The 20,398-nt window shown below is 30.8% G+C and overlaps 1 protein-coding gene and 1 long non-coding RNA gene across 14 annotated transcripts; one reads left to right on the forward strand and one right to left on the reverse strand.

Annotated features, from left to right (window-relative positions):
- The first annotated feature begins 121 nt into the window (after positions 1–121).
- LOC123675820 lies at positions 122–3,253 on the forward strand. Its single transcript, XR_006746813.1, has 2 exons — positions 122–806; positions 1,788–3,253. It is a non-coding gene; the product is annotated as an uncharacterized LOC123675820 (long non-coding RNA).
- On the reverse strand, positions 954–19,980 carry LOC123675750 (sex determination protein fruitless). Of its 13 annotated transcripts, none has more exons than XM_045611326.1 (6): positions 19,189–19,243; positions 18,084–18,611; positions 17,770–17,958; positions 17,354–17,468; positions 7,783–7,868; positions 954–1,081 (listed from the first exon to the last, which is right to left on the reverse strand). In XM_045611326.1, exons 1-6 carry the CDS (start codon positions 19,198–19,200, stop codon positions 1,013–1,015), a joined length of 999 nt encoding a protein of 332 aa, XP_045467282.1. In that variant the 5' UTR covers positions 19,201–19,243; the 3' UTR covers positions 954–1,012. The 13 variants fall into 13 exon arrangements, with proteins under 13 accessions (XP_045467282.1, XP_045467261.1, XP_045467298.1 ...); XM_045611342.1 differs by lacking the exon at positions 954–1,081 and adding an exon at positions 1,841–1,950; XM_045611334.1 differs by lacking the exon at positions 954–1,081 and adding an exon at positions 3,535–4,463.
- Positions 19,981–20,398: the final 418 nt, after the last annotated feature.

Consider the following 20,398-nt stretch of genomic DNA (forward strand, 5'->3'; position numbering starts at 1 on the left):
GGCGCTCGTGCGATGACCAAACTTTGTACGGTGTACGAATTTGATCCTTCACTTAGTATATAAGTAGAGGCACTGTACGACGGTCGATTTTTTTTTTCACAGAATTATGGTTTTCCTTTTTCTTTGTTATGAGGTTTTTTAAAAATATATCAGTGCTTTGTACATTGAAAACATCATCGATTCTTTTTCGAAAAACGAAAAATTATCAACATTTTCTCATTCGCAAATTAAAAATATTGTCCTTCTACAATGTAAATTATTGTTAGAAAAAATTATGTGAAATTCCTATAAAGTCGGTGGTTGTACGAGGTGAAATCTATAATATCGTTTTGAACTGAGCAGTCACGTGGTGGTATCACAGATTAGTCTGTGGTGGTATTCCCTCTTAATATTTCCTGATAACGGTGTCATAATTGAAATTTCCAAATTACTACCCTCTTTTCAACAACATCAGGAGCTTGTTATAAAGAATGCTAATTGTTTCAGGTTTTTCTAGATCTTTATAAGTCCCCCAGAAGCTAAAGCTTCAGTTCATTGATGATATAATTATTATGATAAAACATTACACGTCGAATTCTAAAAAAAAATAATCTCTTTAAATAATTACATTTGATTCAGTTGAAATGAACATTTTATTGGTTACAATTGCTCAAACAATTACAATAATAATCCTAGTATAGCAGATAACTGATAGTATGTTCCAACATAAGTTAACAATAATATATGCGAAAGTTACACAAATCTGAATGAAAAACAAATGAAGATTGCAATGATAACATTGTAGACATAAAAATATCTCCAGTGATGTGAGTTGACATTCTTTTACAGATGTTTTGTGGATAATAAACTTTTTACATGGTTTAAGGAAAATACTTTTAGGCAGTTTTGGTTGCCATAACTGAATTAATTCAATGAAAAAATCTGCCGTAATTCTTAGAAACTATGAATACTGAATTGAATTGAACTTAACAAAAAAATTATTAATTTCTATTTGATAATAATCTTTCAAGTTTTATTTGATATAGTGATAAATCCGAAAAATTTCTTGCCTTTCCATTAGGTGAGTCCAATAAAAGACAAACTAGAATAAAAGAAAGAATGTAGTTCATCAGGAACTAGAAATAATTAATATTCTATATCTACATTATAATCACCAGAAATCGTTATCTCATGTTTCTGTGATATAATACAATCATCTTCAAAAAGTCCGGGAATTGGTCAATGAAACCAAAATATGTATTATTCATTCTAATTTATTTTATCCGCTTCAAAATAGACTAATTTAATAATCAGACAGTTTTTATTTGTCTTTTTAGAAAGGAATTAAATTACATGCCCTCAATTATCTGAAACAGTGGAAATTTGAGTTTTGAACAATGCAGTAGTTAGTTCCTGGATTGAAATTAGTTCATAATAATAGCTTTTTGAAGTGATATGTTATCATGGTATAAATTCCATGAGTTTTTTTCTACACATATTGTCTTTTTCAACGAATTTGCGTCCTCAAATTTCTAATAGAAACCAGATTATTTTCTTAAACACATAATATGAACAAACTGGTACAATTGAATACTATGAACAAACTGAATTATAGATGTTAAACTTTGTATGAGTGTAGAGGACAAGTATTGTGCCAATTTAACGCCAAAAATAATTTCAACAATTCGTTTAATTCCCGGTATGTTTTTTACTTAATGTGTTCCATCTTTCACTATTGTTAATATTGCTTAATGAATAAATTGTGTTTAGCTCTCATATGACTTCTGAGTGTATCTATTCTGCTGTAGGATGCTGGGCAATAAGGACATGCTGATCTCTGTGGAGTATGGGAATGGTAGTGATGCCACCTATTGGTCACCTGCTTTGAGCAACATTTACATCTCCATAGAAGCACACTGGAACCAGATGCTTCAAACATTCCATTGTACGATATTTGAAGGCTAGTTATTTCTGTGAACATCCAAACATGAAACCTTAAAGCTATTTCACGAGATAATCTAGTTACCTGACCATTTTTGAATGTGGATAATTCAAGAGCTATTACTACAGGTCTTCACAGAATTGCAATCATGCATAGCTCTACATAATTTGAAAAAAAATCAATTTTTTTCGTTCCAAAAAAGGACTAGAAAGAAGCAGAAAATTCCATTTTTCTTCAAATGTGTCTAAGTACTTACTGATTAGGAAAATCTTATAAGTTTTTGTCAGACGTTATCCACGCAGTATTATTATTATTGTAGTCAATATTATACAGATATAATTTTCTTATTACGAAAAGTGGTATTTACATAAGTGTCATTAATGTGAGTACAATAAATATTCTCTTCAACTACAGATCTTATATTTTAATAATTCCTAACTACCTGGGATTGAAAAAAGGTTCAAATAATCCACCAAATTTTTTTCAACTGCAACAGCGTTTATTATCAAAATATTGAAAAGTAGATAATATTGCCTTACTTATCCAAAACACAATCAATTAGTTTCGAAATTGATAATCTATAAATAAATATTTGATATATTCTTTCTTGACTATACAGTGAGTATATTAAAACCTATAATCGATGTAAAGTTTTGTTAAATTATTTACAGAACTCCCCACTACTAAAATCGAAGTTTCTGTGAAGTATAAAAATACATTCTTAATAATGGCACATATATTATATATACATGATCAGAGATTGTTTCAAAAAATTACACCATTTACAAATTGAAAAAAGCCTTGGTTTTCTAATATGGTATATAATTGGAGATTTGATGAGAAGGATAGGAAGGAACTTAAAAAACAGAAGATAGAATTTCATTACACTGCAGTGTTCTTTTCAATATTCTTACAACTGATCTCAATAATTTTATATTAGAAAACCTAGGTTATATAATGAATGAAAAGCTCTGAAAAATGTAAAGAAAAATCTAATTCACAGCCTATAAAATTGAAACTCGGGGATTAATATCAAAAAGATTTATATTAATGGTCATGCAAAATATGATCAGGAAAACTAAAGGCCTCTGAATTAGATTCTTACCATAAAATGTGATGAATTAAATCATCTGAAGACATGCAGATGTCTTTAACTTTGGCTCAATTGAAATATGGTTTAAATAAAGGTCAATCTGAACAATGTCTGCATGACTCCATCGCATGATCTAATTCCAATATATATATATATCTATATATTCTGTACAGAATGATATATGAATGTGAGGGATCTGCAACATACATAAATATGACTAGTAAGATTTGGTTTAACATTTTGGCAAAAACAGTACGGTTTGCTTTGGCAATTGCCTGACTTGGAAATCAAATTTTCCAGTCAGAAGAATTGTAGGAATTCACACTAAAAAAGTATGTACATTACCAATTCACAGAAAGATTAAGGTAAATAACTTATTTTTTAAAATATGGCAATAATCTTTGTACTCAATAAATGTTCATCTTAGGACTATATTACAAATTTGAGAGTATTTAGATCAGAAATTGCCCAACTTCAATCGCAATAAAATTACCCTTCAAATTTAAGATATAAATAAATTTGATGTATAAAAAAATTTTTATGCAATATATTTACGTATTTTGTTCAAGCTGAGTTTTAAAATTATATGTAACGAAATTATATAATGAAATGAAAAACTTAACTAATAAAATCTTATAAATATTATTTTTTTTTTATAATAAAAAATCATTTGACACTGAAATTCACTGGTTTTCATTTTCTATGTTTGAATAATTGAATTGCACACACTAATTGTAAAAAACGAGCAATTAACATTTGACTAGGTATCATTGCATAAACACAGATCCACAAGACTTTTATTTTCAAAAAGATACTCCGAATAAAACATATTAGGACTATTATTATCTTTCATCAATTTCATATTCATAGCTTCATATCATTCAAAATTGTTTTAATATGTTGAATTATTTAATTTGTAGATATGTGTTAACTTTGCAAAAACACAAATAAAGATTCTTCAGTTTTTGGAGAAACGATCATTGCACTTGAATCTAGATATAAAAGATAATCTAGAGAGAAATTCTAAAATAATTAAATTAATCATTTATGTGATTATTTTGTATTTCAATTTTTAATGGAAATCAGTTATAACATAAGCATCTATCTTTCAAATGTTCTTCAATGGAAGTGGTTCATGGTAAAACCGGTACTTTGAATTGTCAAGAGTATCAAGAAGGAGGTGATATCTAAGAGAATATTTTGTTCTTCAAGCTTGGCATTAAAAGTGATCTTCAGTTTCTCGAGATACAATAGAGATTTCTTCTTTATAAGATATCATAATTAGCTGCCTGCATGTTCTTTCCCTATTTTGACTTCTAAATCAATGTATATCTCCTCCTCCATTGTCCTCAATAACTTTTTTGTTTTTTGATGATTTTCCATATCTCAATTTTTCTCAAGAACCATTATAACGGAAATAATTATGATAAATTGGTTGGATTGAAATACCTACATTGGAAATTAAATCAAATATTTGAAAATTATAACTACTTGACGGCAATTTTTATGGACTTTTCTTGTAAAATTTCAGTATTTTGAATTCATATAATTGATAAAATATTGCATTCCCCAAGGTTTTAATGAATATTAAGTTGAAAGATTACAATCTTTTCACTTCGAAAAACTACTTCTTGTTAGAAATATTGTAATTTATAAGAAATATTTTTTGTTCAATCATTATTTTGTGATGTAAAATTCCCTTTGATAATTCGATAACATTCTCAATTTATCTTTTTTTTAAGATTTCACCCTGAATTAAGTTTCTAATGTTTTCTCCAGTTATATGAGTTTAGTAACGATAAAAATTATTTCTTTAAGTGAACTGTGAGGAAAACTCGAGAAAAAAATATTAGATTTATTAAAACAGGAATAACCCAGGTTTCAATTAAAAAACAATATCAAGAATCTGAAATATCGAAAAATCATGATATGGTCAAGAAGCTCATATTTACTAAGCTTAGTTCAGTGTCAAGTTCAATTTCCCATGCTGTTCAGTTACAATCACCGTTTTCATCTATCATAAAGTGGCATTCAATAAAGTTCAAACAATAACTGGAAATTTAATAAAAACAGCAACTTTAATGGGAGAAATTTTGGCAACTTTCCACATTTTGTAGGTTCAACCCCTATGATAGATTTAATAGGATAAATGCCTGGTGATGCATCATTGTAAAGCTTAATACATATTCTTCAAAAACGTAATGATTTATGAATGTAACGAAAATAATAATTTTTCACTATGTCCATATATTTTGGCGTCGTAACAAATTTTTACCATGTTTTGCACGTTATGAAACTTGAACTACTAATATCTTCAACCTTTACGAAGAGATTTAACAATAACTAGGTCTTCTGTTTCCAACATTGAAAGAAAATCCACTCATATCACATATAGTATTTAGAAATAGTTGATGATCCTGAATTCTAAAGGAGACAAAGTTTTTAGCTGCACATGAGAAGAAAACATTCATAAAAGTGCGAAAAGTATTGAAAAAGAATGTTTAACTGTTATGAGCTCTGAAAATGCCAATGTCGATATACTACCTCCGATATAATCTTCAATTGAGAAAAAATACCTAAGGAGTTAGCACTAAGTGTTCGAGAAAGGAGAATGGATGGATGATTGATTTAAAATTTTATTACTAGTATGTATCACTCGTGGTTGGTGAGCAAAGATCAAGCTGCCAGTAAGTATTTCTATTTATAGATCATCAATCTTCACATTTAACACTCCATGGCCGTCAATTTTGTAAAGAAAAAGGGGATCATTCTCATCGCTCACTTTCGAATGAACTCACGAAAAAGAAAATACTGAAAAAATAAAAAGTGCTCTCTGTGACAACGTCCAAATTTTGGCAACAATATCATTAAAAGAAAGAACAACAAAAAAAAAGTAAGAATACAAAAAATAAAAAGGCCTCAAGAAAAAAAAGCTAGTGAAATTTTAAAGAAACCTGTTTGCTGATGAGAAGAAATCAGCAGAAATTAGGGAACGGAAAACCATTTATTTGAAAACTACGTCAGAGGAAGCACCTTCTGGAAACAGTAGAAAGATATTAGTTGGTTCGATGTGGATAATAATAGTGTATTATGCAACAAGTGGGGAAAGTCCAACTTTTCTCGTGAGTGTGAAAGTTTGTGGCACGAGCCTGAAAGGCGAGTGCCGGAAACACACGAGCGAGAAAAGGACTTTCTCCACATGTTGCACACTATACTTTTCCTACAAATGCATAAATTTCAATAATTCAAGTAATGAACTTGATTCAAATCAAAATGGCCTTCGTTGACAGTATGTGCTAATTTATTGCGTTTCCATAGAAACGACTCAAAAGCCCAATTTCTTTGGTCTACCAAGCGGTGTGGGCAAAGTGCCGTGAGAAATAATATTTCCCACAGTATGAGCAATACATAGTTTTGAAATTGAATACGCTACTTTTCATAGCAGTTGTAGGAAAACAATGTTTACAATTTGCATGATTAGGTACATTCTGTTATTCAACTAAATTTTGTACCTCTATTAAATTAAAGTAGATATGTCTATTGACGGATACTTTCATGTCAATTAGTGGTTGTTCGCACCTCATGGAGAAAATCGTATCAAATATTCAAACTCAAATCACTGGAAACTCTTGGTAATTATAAAAAACGGTGAAAACCCTATGATTTCAAAGAATCTTTCAATTACGAAAATTAATGGTTTTATTAGGAAAATTTGTTTGTCATTATATATGTGTATCTTCGACAACAATTTCATTCCTTTCATTTCATGTGGTGCGTGGGTGATTTCTATGAAATAAAGTTTATTATTATTATTCATAATTTCCCAAAAAAAAAAAATTAATCTAGCTTCAATTTCCTTAACATACTTGGTTTGAGGCAAGATGTCAAGAATAGGAACCGTCCCTATTAAATTTCTTTATTCAAATAAATTATTTTTAAAGATTTACACTGGTTCCGATGGCAAATGATTAGGACATCCTGTATAATAAAAAAAAGGAATATTTATTACTATACTCATTTTGCAAGTGAATAGAATGTATTAAACTTAAACAACAATGCATCACTCGGAACATGTTTCCTATTCAAATTGTCGTAAGAGTTGAACCTACCAAATTGCGAGTAACAAAAATTGTTCCTCCTCGATTCTGAAGTCACGCTATTTTCTCAGAATATTCTAGTTATAGGACATGCATTGGAAATGCCATTCAATGTAATGGTATAAAAAACTCCAAAATCTATTAGAAGTATCTTTGACGAACTGAAAATAAAATTTGGGAGTTTTATGGTCTGGGATTGTTCATTTGTTGCATCAGAGAGGGATATAATCGGACCTCTACCACTTCCGGTTATACCGGAAATGGCTACCAATTTGTCATCAGGGTTTTTGTTAGCAAGATACCAGTGGCCACTAAGAAAGTATCTTCCTAGAAGGGTATTATTTCAAGTTTATGAATTGTCGCGTACTTATACCATATTTTTTGGTCCAACGCTAACTAGATCGTACCAAATGAATCATGAGAACGCCCATAACTTATAGCTGTTTAACCTATACGCCTGTGGCGCCATCTATAACCCCATAAATCTTCTCAAATTTTTCTCACAGTCATCACGACCCCCACTAGGCCGAGAGAACTAGCTAAGCCAGTCCCGGGTGTTTGGTCCGCATATGTAACAGCAAAGTGTCACTTCTGGTGTAAACCGCGGGACACTGAGTGCACGAGTACTGACCCGGAAAATGTACGTAATAGTGGTTCCTGGTATTGCTTACGATTTTGCCGCACAACACGCATCTGCGCCTCTCGTCCATGCTACCGACCCTCTCGAACAGCTGGGACACCTTGTAACATTTCATATCTGAAAAGAAAAATTGGTAGATTAGGCGTTTGAAGTGTTAGTAAACGGTTTCATTACCGTCATTTTATCGTGCAGTTTCGTTAAACGTCACTGCAAGCCGAGTGGTTAGCTCAGAATTTGAGGTATGAGTTACCTTGGAGAGTTTCCGTTTGAGCATTGAGCTCAATAGGAACTGCTCGAGAAGTGGTTAAATGATGAAAAAGATGTGAGCATGATGCTTAAAATACCCAATGCATCGGCTTGAAATAATGGTTTGAAATCCAAGAATTTGGATGAGATTGGTTTGTAAATGGATTTAACAAGTGGCACTCCAGAGAGTAATAAATGAATGGAACAAAACAGTAATAATGAAATTTTATACATTAATTTATTTCGTTTACTGCAGCATCAGAGAGAAGAAAAAGTTTATGTTTCATTGCTACGAATCTCTCATAAAATACAGAGCAAAATCACAGAGCTACCAATCGTTACATATTTTCTGATTTACAAAATTTGTCATACTGAGCAATATTAATATTATTCATAAATTCAAATGTTTTCAAGATATAAAAGAAAATTGGAAAATGGCTTGAAATGGAAAGTATTCATAAGTTCTTTATTACTGGTGCTATAAACATGAAATAAAAATATTCTAGAGGCATTTTTTTCAGTAGAATCCATTAGTGTAATAAGTTGGTTTTATTGCAATTAGTTCTGAAGTTATAACACATATTCGTGTTTTTAAAACATAAAAAATACAACCGCTTTCATTTCCCCTTAAAAAATATATAATATGATTTATAATTTCTTATCAAACAATAAAAATAATCAAAATTTTCAGATTCATACGCCACATCAAGCAAGTGCCTATCTATGATAATCTGTGAACTAATTAAAATTTTCGGTGGCCACCAAGGTCTCCGAAATTAACACTGTTAGATTTTTTCCTTTGGTTGCATTCAAAAAACAACATTTATCAGTTTGAAAATGTTGAAAAAAATCTAACAGTGTTAAATACGAAGACCTTGGTGGCGACCGAATATTTAAATTATCTGAAATTCACAGATTATCCTAGATATGCACTTTGAGTTGCCGTGTGAAATAGAAATATTTATGATTTTAACTGTTTGATAAGGAATTAATATATCATGTTATATTTTTTCTAAAAGGGAGAAAAAGCGATTTTATTTGTTATAAAAATTTTCATGGTTTACATCAAAAAAACACAAGTTCGTATTATAACTTCAAAACTAATTGCAATAAAACACATATGATTACACCAATGGATTCTACTGAAAAAAAGTGCCTGTAGAATATGTTAGTTTCATGTTTATAGCACCAATAATAAAGACGTTATGAGAATTTCTCATTTCAAGCCGTTTTCCAATTTTCTCTTATATCTTAAAAACAGTTGAATTTATGAGGTTGAAGTTTTCACCAAATTAATTCTCTCAAAAATCGAACCCAGAAATGTGCATCCATTTTTTTCTAGCTTAAAGGGATTCTGAGATCCATCACTAGACAATGAATTTGGGACAACCGATATATTTAGCACCTGGTATCCGTAAATTGACCGCCAGCCCAAATTATGTAGTATAATACATACAGGGTGGGTTTTTAAATATTTTCCATTGGAATGTCTCCGACGTTGTAAGAATTATGAAAAAGCAGTTTCAAGAGGAAACAATAATGATACCTGTAGGCACTCACCCCAACACAAGAAATTCTAATGGCAACCCCCTACTATTGACACATCATTCAAGAGGTAGTAAATGATACCTTAATATAAAATTAAAAATTGAAATGTAAGACCAATCATGAGTTTATTTCTCGGCGATTTATGAAAATAATAACTTCTATATATATTGTTCAAAATTAATGCCATTTTGTTCTAGGCAATAATAAAGCTTGTTCTCAATCTCTTCCCACACATATTTGAGTGTCTCGACAAGCCTCTGTAATTTTTGTCACAATTTAATGATTGTCTCTGATGGCTTTCGGTAGTTGACAGATTTCAAGTGTCTCCACAAAAAAATCGAGCAAAGAAAGATCAGGTGGCATTGGTGGCCATTGAATTCATACTCTGCTGGCAATCCATTGGTTAGTGTAGTGAGCATCTAACCATGGCCGAACGGGGAAGACACAGTAGGGGGAGCATCATCCAGTTGATAATTAATCAGATTTTCTGTAAATTCTGGGTTTCCTGTTCATCTTCTTAATTCTCCTCTAAAATTTGCAGATAACACCAAATTACCCTCAAGATAAAAGGGACTGATAATTTTATTACCGAATATTGCAGCCCAAAGGTTTATCTTTTCAGGGTATTGTGTATGGAAAACACCGCTCCAATAATGTCATTCAAATAAAAACGACATTGAAGCAAATATTAATGTGTTCTTCTGGAAGAGAGTTGAGAGTTTCTAATGAAACTATGGGATAGGCCGTCACAGCTCTTGTTTTTCTAGTTGACATATTGAGATCCATTACAAAATTATTGAGTATTTCAACATGTGTAGCTTCGTTGAGCAATCTTGGTTGTTTTTTTCTGTTAGAGATGAACTCTGTATCTCTAAATTTTTCGTTGTGCAAAACTCAATACTTAGAATATTACTAAAAAGAAAACATTACATGTGAATCTCCACAATGATAACTAGAAAGAAACAATGCGATCACATCTGGTGAAGATGATGAGATTACTTGTCCATGATCAATTAAATTTCCTGTAATTAATTACTGCAATACCTGGATGTGCACAACCTAAACAAATTGTCTGCCTTTTCGATTTATTTTCACGTGAATGCTTAAAATCCGTTATCTATGACATTAGACCAAAAACTATTCACTTGTACCACTGATGGCCTACTAATAAAGTGACGATTGATCATGCATTACCAATTTTACGAAATAATCAAAATCTTTTTCTAAGCTTTACCTTTCATCATTGTACAGAAATCTTTGAAAGCTCTTAAACGATGTATCACAAGTAGGAGTTTGCCATTATTGTTTTCTCTCTATACTATTTAAATATTTTAACTGTTCTCTCTTACCTTTTATAATTTGGCAGATATGCGAAATTTTTCAAAAACCCACCCTGTATATAATGATACTACTCTATACGACAAATTTTGTTGAACGTTTAGCAGCTCTTGAATATTGAACTAATTGGGTTTACACCACAAAATACTTTCGATACATGAAACTTTCATGAAAACTGAATACACATTCTAGCCAAAATCTACAGAAAAATATTTCAGAATCTAAAATAAATTGGGAACAAAACACAAGCAATAACTTCAATGAGTAAATTCCAATTGAAATATTATCATGCTGTCTCAACTTTCAAATTGAATATGATTCTCCAACGTCAGAAGAAAAAGTATTTGTATGATCTACGATAGCCATATAAGGTTCTACTAATACCAAATACATAAGACCATTGCACAAACCACTCATTCTATGATTTCATCATCTTTGGTTACTTCAAATCTACATAGTTATCAAAACATTTTTAGCAAGAATTAGCTAATTACTTCATAGGAAGCCACATATTTATTCATGACATTGTTCACTATAAATATAAAAGTTGAAGGTCCTCCAATAAAATTACAATTAAACACACCATTTTAATAAAAATTAATGAAGTACACACAAATAAGTTTTTGTTCATCCATAAATCAATAATCATAAAAACTTTTAATATTAATTGGTTAAAAATGCAGAAACAATAGTTCGTTACTTTGAATAGTAATTGAGCAGATAAAACAATTCATTGATTCGAAACAATTAACTTCGAAGAAAGTTTCGAAGCCATAGTAGATCCTTTGTGAAAGTTGAAAAGTTCGAAAATATATCATTCTATGCCTCATTTTTGCTTTCACAAAAGATCAATTAGTGTGATTAAACTCATGTAAACCCTATATGATCATCTCAATATGCTAACAACATTGATTTGGACAAACACTTCTATAATAAATCTTTCAATTTGCTGATTCTCCCCTAATTTTACGGAAATGCATTATTTTGAAATTTTAAAAATAAATAATAAAATCAAATACCAAATAACAAATATGATAAATAAACAAAGCTGATGATAACAATTAAAAAGGATATAAATATATCAAAACAAGGGGGAGATTTTTATAGTTTACCCAATTTTAACAAAGAAATAATTCAGAAATTCATTCGTCACATTTCAATTGTATATGTAATATTTACTGAAACCAATGATAATCCTTACCTACGATTATAAAATAGTTTTTGAATAATTAACTTGAAATATTGAAGAAATTCCCATAAACTTAAATTTTCAGAATTCTAGTTAATTTTAAATTACATCAAGAAGATGAAATGTTTTGATAGATATTTTGTAGGTAAGGAAAACAGAATTACTCTATTATTATTATTAAATTATTTGATGACTAACAGAGTGATGTTAGACTTTTTTACCTCTACGAATTGATGAAGAGAAATTTGTAGACAGTACAATGTTATGTTTATGTAGTATTTAAAAAACTTCAATTTGAACAGAAAAAATGGCTTTGATAGTGACTGAAGAATCAGAAATCATAATATCATTAATTATTTTTGAGAATCTTAATGCTCAACATCACCTTGTAGAGGTAAACAAAAAAACAGCTATTAGTCACTCTGAAAACAGTATCATAACAAAGATAAAACTAAATATTGCACATTTCAAATATGATAGAAAAAGTTGCTTAGCACCATCCCTATATTATCACAATCTTTTTTTAATTTTCTTGATCCATCGGATTTTTGAACCTTCTTAATGCCAATATATTATGATATAAATTTTTTTAGTATAGTAGTATATTAATATAAAAACTAACAACAAATGTATTTCAAAGTTCCTAAAATATACTTTATAGATCCATATTATGTAAATAAGTTTTTACAAATATATTAGAAGCTTCTTCTTCGTACGAAACATAATCTTATATGAAAGAACCACACCGTATCAACACCACAAATTACTTATTTACAATATATAAGGTACCAACATTGAATAAAACATATCACGCTCAAAAAATTAATAGAATTACAGGCAGCCATTGTCATGGACATTTCCATGACACAGTAAGCTAATTTGTTCCCAGAACAAAACAGTTTCAACTATATTGCTTGCTGGCAATAATAAATAGTAAGCTTTAATTTTATATATCGTTCCAAAACTTCCAAAGTTCCATATAAAATAAAACAAGATTCGAAAACGAAATTTTAGAAAAAATTTTATCAAAATTACGAAAAGATAAAAATAAAGGCAGCATATAAGTTAAAAATACTTTTAAACAGTAACAAGGAGAAAGATGAGGTATTACCAATGTGAAAAAATTGCACTTAACTTTACCATATTTTTCGTTATTAAATCTGATAGATTTAATATAAAAACAGACTTTTTACAGCATCAGTTGCCAATGATCATTATTCAAAATGCACTTTTGGACGGTTAACATAAACTACTCCAAGGTTTCTGAATAAATCCCAAAGACATCACAGACTCTTTTAGCTTATGATGCATAGATTTATCAAATGTGGTTCAATTATTGCACTTTGAATTACAAACTATATAGTAATAAAAACATTAAATTCAAAAATTTTCATTGAATAAATTGATAAGAGAATGATTAAATGCTTGGATTTGTGGTATAGTTAAAGACAATCTTGAACACTAAGAATTCAGATAATCTGGTTTTCTGATGTTGGCCTATTTGATAATAAGTACCATAAACAGTGCCAACGTGACTATTAAATTCTCCACTAACTCTCCAGATGTTGAACAATACAATAAAATGAGAACCATAGCAAAATATTAATACTTTTATCATTTCATTTTAGGACGGAAAGATTCAATTAAAACAGATCTATTGTTGCTTCTTTGTCGAATTCAAAGTACAATCAAAGCACATTCCATGCTTTCGAGAAAATAAGCATTTTGAGGAATTGACCTTGAAAGACTTGGACAACTATCAAATATAAAAAGAGCAGATAATGCGACCCCCTTTACAAGTAAATAATAAAACACGAGAAACAGCTACAACACAATCACTCAAAAAGTCAAAATAAGTTTTTAACCAAAAGTATCAAATTTACTGAAGAATACTGGGAGAAAACATTGGGGACTCAGTCTTTGATATTTCGATTTTTTTTTCAATGTGATGTATTGCAATGTCATTGGCTGGGGCTTGGTTTCATTTGAAGAGGCCACAAATTTTTTAGAATATATCGGCGATCGTCATAGTCGATTTTTCTCAATATCATCAAGGAATAATAATTAATTTGAGAATATTTTCATTGAAATTGTGTCTTGTATAGTTGCTAAACTATCTGGATACTACTAAACTAGTAACAAGAATGAAACACTACAAGAGGAAAAAGTATAAGTTCAATTTATTAGAATTTTCAAATTACTCCAATTTCCAGTCAATCTTATTATGATAGAATTATTTTTTCTAACAGCACGTTCTAAAAATTTGAAGATGTTGGTCAGATTAATCACTTTTTACACAACTTTAAATTACCAACAAATTCAAGTTGGTCCAACCTAACATGGAACTAGTAATAGAAACCAAAGAATTCATTCTAAACCGCATCATCGATTGATTGATTCTAAAGAAATAAGTTGAATAAAAACAAATCGGACACAATTTCACAGAATCTTAAATTAAATAGACTTCCTTCTGAACCTTTTTTAATAGGTGTTTTTTTTTAGGTTAGATCTAACCTCTTTATGGATGGAAATATCGACTAATACTCTCGCTCATTGAAAGGGGACCAGATTGAAGGGGGCCGCGAGCTAGGAGCACATGGCCCAATAGTGGAAATAATTATAGAGCAACAATCAGTCGGCCGCGGTCTCATTGACGATAGATGGCGTTGAACCGTCGAATTTCCTCGTGTCGGGATTATAACGCGGATGTTTGAATTTGCAGTGCGTGCGCAAGTTGTCGCTTCTCGTGTAAGTGGCTCGACACAGAGGGCACTCGAACCTGCCCGGGAAGTGCACATGATAGTGGTTTCTAATGTGCGTCACTATTTTTCCACACAATTTGCACCGGTGCAGATTGCAGGCGCCTGGCAGTTTGTCGAAAGTAAGTCGCATGTGCCAGGTTTTCGAACCTGCAAACGAAAACACTGTTTTAACTCTCATCTTGGACTCTCAAGGATAGGCAAAAAGGTGTTAATGTTGATAGTGACAGCATAGTAGTGAAAGTGCACCCCAGAGCAAGTATTAAATTCGAAGTACCACAGGTTAACCTCACACCTACATACAACAAGTGCTTCGTCTTCAACACATAGATAGATAAAATGTATCGATATCACAATATCAATAACTTTCAAATCGACGCTGTTTTATAACATAACCTCACCTTTTCAATAGTTACTTACGCAAAAGAGAATAACAGTATTGTAAGGCTCCGTTTCACATAGATGGCGCTTATTAAACATTCGTTCTCGATATGTAATGAAATCATTCTATTCTGACATCAAGCATAAAATCAGTTATTGTGTTACTCTTTCAAATGAAAAAATTATAAGAGATTAAATTGAATCTGTTGCAAAAATCATTCGATATCGGTGCTGATGAAATTAATTATAACTGTGTAACCGAAGAATGCTACAACATGTACTTCTTCGATTCTTATCAATGAAATTCAAAACACCGATTGAATATTCTAAAGGAAGGTTTCTACAAATAAACAAAAAATAACATATCACAAGCGAATTTTTTGATAACCTATATTATCGAATATAAGTAGGAGAGAACTGGAAAGGTCGCGAAAGTTTCAAGAAAACACTTCTACAATTTGGCCACCATTTCTGACTATTTATATGTCGAAACGTCGGACAAATTGAGAAAGCGTTTTCTTGCAACCTTTGCGACCCAAATATCCAATTATTCCCTACTTATAACATATTACCGGTATGAAACTTTGAAAGAGCGCTAGTCTGTACAAGAAGTGAGATAAACGTTCAACAAAAATATCACTCTCAAAACCGCAAATCAAAATCGAAACAAATAAAAAGAATATTATTCAGAATGAAATTCATGATTTATGGACAAAATTGAAATTATTGTCTCACAGACAGAAGCACTTGTAGGAGACTGTGCATTTGTGGCACCCGAACAAGATAAGCGGTCGAGCCAATTTGATTTTAGTCGTTTTAAAGTGGCAGAAAAATTGAAATTACCTTCTCACATGCAGAGGAAAAAGGTTATGGAAAATTGAAACCTGCACCAGCCAATGAGTTTTTTCAAGAAATAGAATAATTAAAGTACGTTATTCGTAAGTCGGGTTATTTACATGGTTTATAATACAGTATGCTCCTCTCCGAATTTTTATGGGTATTATTGGAGATTACACATCATGATGAGTTCCAGTTTTTCTGTAAGGGTGTAGTTAAAACTGTATGCAATTATTCTATCATAAAACAAAAAATGTCGAAGATGAGGAAAAGAAGAAAATATTAACTATAATCTCATTTGATACACATTAACTAAATAATAAACTATGTAACTTAATGTATTTTAAATTTTCACATAAATTTGTTCATCCCTAAATATATGTAAATTATTTGAAGTTAATTTCAATTGATGTATTTTAATTTTTTACAAAAATACATATATCCCTTAATATGTTTATTATTTAAAGTTAATTCGAATTATTTCTACTGCTTGAAAAATTTGAAGAAAATTCCAATGTGCTATTCGACCCTTTTTCCTTTTCAACTTAAAGGTTCCACTTATGTAAACTGACTTGTGCAATACATGTCTACAATATTTTGATTAGAAACCACAAGTTTTTTCATTCAGTTACCCTTTATTAGTAATAAGTAGGCTAAAATAAGAAATCGTCTAATAACTTTTGCTTGTTGATATAATTTGATGCAATATCTACTATTTTGTTCATCTTAATAAATTTAATTTATTTCAGATTAATAATTCAATAAAATCCTTAAGTATCTTTGTTGAATGAGCTTAGTTTCTTCATACAGAAAGAATTATTTCAATTATCTGATTATGGGTTTCATAAAACATGCATTATCACGATAAAAATATTTATGTGTTCAATTTGAGTTCATTTTAGTATCACCTTAGATTTTAAATAAAATGAATAAGATGATTGATCAATCAGTTTTGTGAAACCCGCGATGAAATTTTCAGGGAAAAAATTCAAAACCTCACAAATCGAGAGCATATTATTACCAAAATGATTTCAAAATATACTCACACTATGTAGCATCCTAGAAACGGCGACTGAAGTCAACAAGATCGTTTTTTGAATGACCCGAGCTTTAGATAAGTTTCACATGCGAACGGAAAAATAAAAAAAATTGGCACCAAAAAAATAATTGCTTAGTGAAATGAAGAAAGACTGAAGAGAAATTTCAAGAGGATTGAAGAAGAGAAGTTGCATCACATCTACTCATAATTAATTGTCTACTGAGAGCAAAGCTGAACATGCATGCACTATAAAGAAGGAACTCACCATCGATTGTATCGGCCATTTCTGGTGGAGGTATCGTTGGCACACCATCGTTATCTCCTTGGTCTGACAAACTTTGCAGTTTCATTTCTTCCGAATGAACACTTACACTGCCACCCTGAGAAAAAAGATGTGAACATTAATCCTTAAGTTTACGAGGTGATTGTGGGGCAGGTATAGATTTAATCCACACCTATCAGAGAAAATCTTTTTTGTAGCAAACTTTCCTCCTAAAATTAAGACATATTGAGTTTGAAGTAATCATATCTCATTAAATTAATTTGAAGATTAATTGGTAAGAGTAGTTTTTCCTCCATATACTAGTATACCTCAATAATTGATGATGTTAAAATTATTCCTAATAGTATCATCAAGCTACCAATGTTGTTCAATCTTGAGGTTAAAACTCTTATACTAACCGTTTGTAGTGTTTCCGACATCGAATGAAAAGAATCTACTAGAGGACTTGAATCTAGAGAAGGTTCCTGTTTTATATGAGGTGAAGTTACTCTCATATCCTCGGGCCCATAGCCATCTCTATCAGATGGTGATATAGGGTTTAACTTTGGTAGAGTGGGACTCGATTTAAAATTACTTTGAGGTTGGGCCTATAAACAAATATTTTCCTTTTTAAAATATTCAACAAAGATCAGCACAAAATGAGAGAATTGAAAGTCATATAAATTGAATTGACAAAGCATGCTAATAATCAAAATTCAAAAATGAAACTCACCTGAGACTCACTAAACCTGTCAGAAACTGAATTAGAGTTATCACAGCTTGCAGACTTTCGTTTTCGTTTTTCACTTGGGGGAGAGTACCTTTCTAATGATTTATCTTGTTCTTTTTCCCTCTTTGGCACAACACCTATTTCTTCACTCTTATTATTGAGGGAATTGTTATCCGTAAGACCCCTTATTTGTAAAGCTTCGGCCGTCTTTAGGAACATTGGCAATAGATTCTGCGACACATTTACTTCACCTTTATACATAAAATCTAACAGTGCTTTCATTTCGTTGTAATTGACATCTTTGAGGAAAACTATTGGATGTGGATGAGCATTTTCTATGAATATTGTTTCAAAATAAGGACTACATGCCGACAGTATTGTTCGGTGTGCTTTGAAGGTTTCTCCATCGCACGCTAATGTAACATCACATAATGCCTCTCTTCTTAATAAACTACTCAGCACATCAGTTAAATTTGTAGGATGATTGTTCCAACGCAAACAAAATTGTTGATCCATTGCTTTTTCAACCTGCTGAAAAATAAATTTGTTAAAATTCACCCAACAAACATCAAAATCAACAACTTAAAAAAGGTGACATGCTTTATGCAATTGGGATATTGTACAGCTACCTAGATTAAGTTGTTGACCTAAAACTGTATTGAGTATCTAAAATACAGTTATTTAATCTCTATGATTAATAGAGAATATAAAGAGATGACCAAACTCTTCATCTTGGAAAATAATAGGAATTATGCATTATTACTATAACAATTTTGTAAAATATTCTCAAAAGTTCACGTACTAAGTTCAAAATAAAATTAATTCTTTAATCCTCATAATTGTGTGGGTTACTTGTTTCTTATAAGAAGGGAATGACATTTGCCTTTGAATGGCCGATTTTTAGGAAATCGTACCTTTTGTTTTTCCGGTCATAATCAAGAAAAATAAATCAAATTTGTTGAATTCTTAAGGAAATTTGATAAGCGAGTCAAAATATCACCGCCATAGTGAATTTCAGCTGATAGACGATGATTGATAAATGAACAAATTAAAGGATTATCCCTAGATATTGTTACATAACAACGTGGAAATGGAATTTTCACAGCACCTTTTCCTCCATAACTGCCTAAGAAGCGAACCATTTCCACAGAAAAACTCACCTGTCATCACAACGCCACCCAATTTTTCACCTCCTGCATGTATAAAATGATTAGAATGGAATCTAATTGTACAGTTACTTTTGTTGGTTCTCTAATCGGTTGAGTAACTTTATAATTGTTCGAGATTTCGTTACTAATATTATACCGTATAAGTGTTACAAAATATCAATTTTTTGGATAAATTTGGATATACTTTTTTCCAAAAAGGGACCAAGGGCAGGGAATTTTGTTTTATTTATTTTGTGCTATATGTGTTGTTATGAATTGGAGAGCTGTTTTCTGTGGTCTAAAAAAAGAGGTCTATCAGTTTACTATTTCTATGAGTCAAGTACCATGAGGAGCAGATTTGGATTTTCACTGTCATAAGATTTAACAACTGTTTTCAGTGAATTTTGTTTAAATTGTACAAAATCGTTAATTTATATTTGTACTTTCCTTATTGCCAAATAATGAGAAACTTGAAAAGTCCTCTTTTAATTGACTATTTTGCTCCATTTAGTTTCGGTAGATGACATTTAAACAGAGTTGGGTTTATAGAGCCTTTACACTACAGGGCAGTATTTATGAAGTTTTTGAATGAAATTCAAGAAGTGATTAAAAACAAAATTTTTCCAGATTATTGATCAACGAATCATTCGTGTTCAATCAATGATTTATTTACTTCACTAACATATAAATAATTATCTATATCGAAAAAGAATAGATTTATTCATGTTGAGACCAAATGGTTTACACTGGTCATAACTTTAAAAAGATAAAATTAAATTTCACATCAAGAAAAAACGTATATGTGGAGATGAACTGAATTTTACATTAATCTGATGTTGTCCTCTGTTTTTCAAATGTTCGTTCAAATCTACCACATGATCCCCAAACAATATTTTACCCTGCATGGGATTCAAAAGGAGCAAAATAAGGCGTTTTAGCAGGGATAATGAACAGCGAATGACAAATTCCTAATAAACTAATATGCCTCCTCAACTTTTAACCAGAGCCCTAATCTGAGAAGACCATCTTTCTGTTATTAACACACAGAGTATTACCTTACTAGACTCCTACAACAAACTTAAATACTTCTTAATATAAACAGAAAAATAATTCATGAATAGAAGGCAGAATAACGGACCTAAGATAGAACCTTGTATGACATCCATTGCA

This window comes from Harmonia axyridis, chromosome 1 (genome assembly GCF_914767665.1).
Source record: "Harmonia axyridis chromosome 1, icHarAxyr1.1, whole genome shotgun sequence".
Classification (NCBI taxonomy): Eukaryota; Metazoa; Arthropoda; class Insecta; order Coleoptera; family Coccinellidae; genus Harmonia; species Harmonia axyridis.

Coding starts and splice junctions, on each gene's coding strand:
- LOC123675750 (XM_045611246.1), bottom strand. Junction 17,959..18,083: donor ACAGGTTTAGTGAGTCTCAG/GTGAGTTTCATT, acceptor ATTTGTTTATAG/GCCCAACCTCAAAGTAATTT. Junction 14,982..17,353: donor AATGGCCGATACAATCGATG/GTGAGTTCCTTC, acceptor TTTCGTTTGCAG/GTTCGAAAACCTGGCACATG.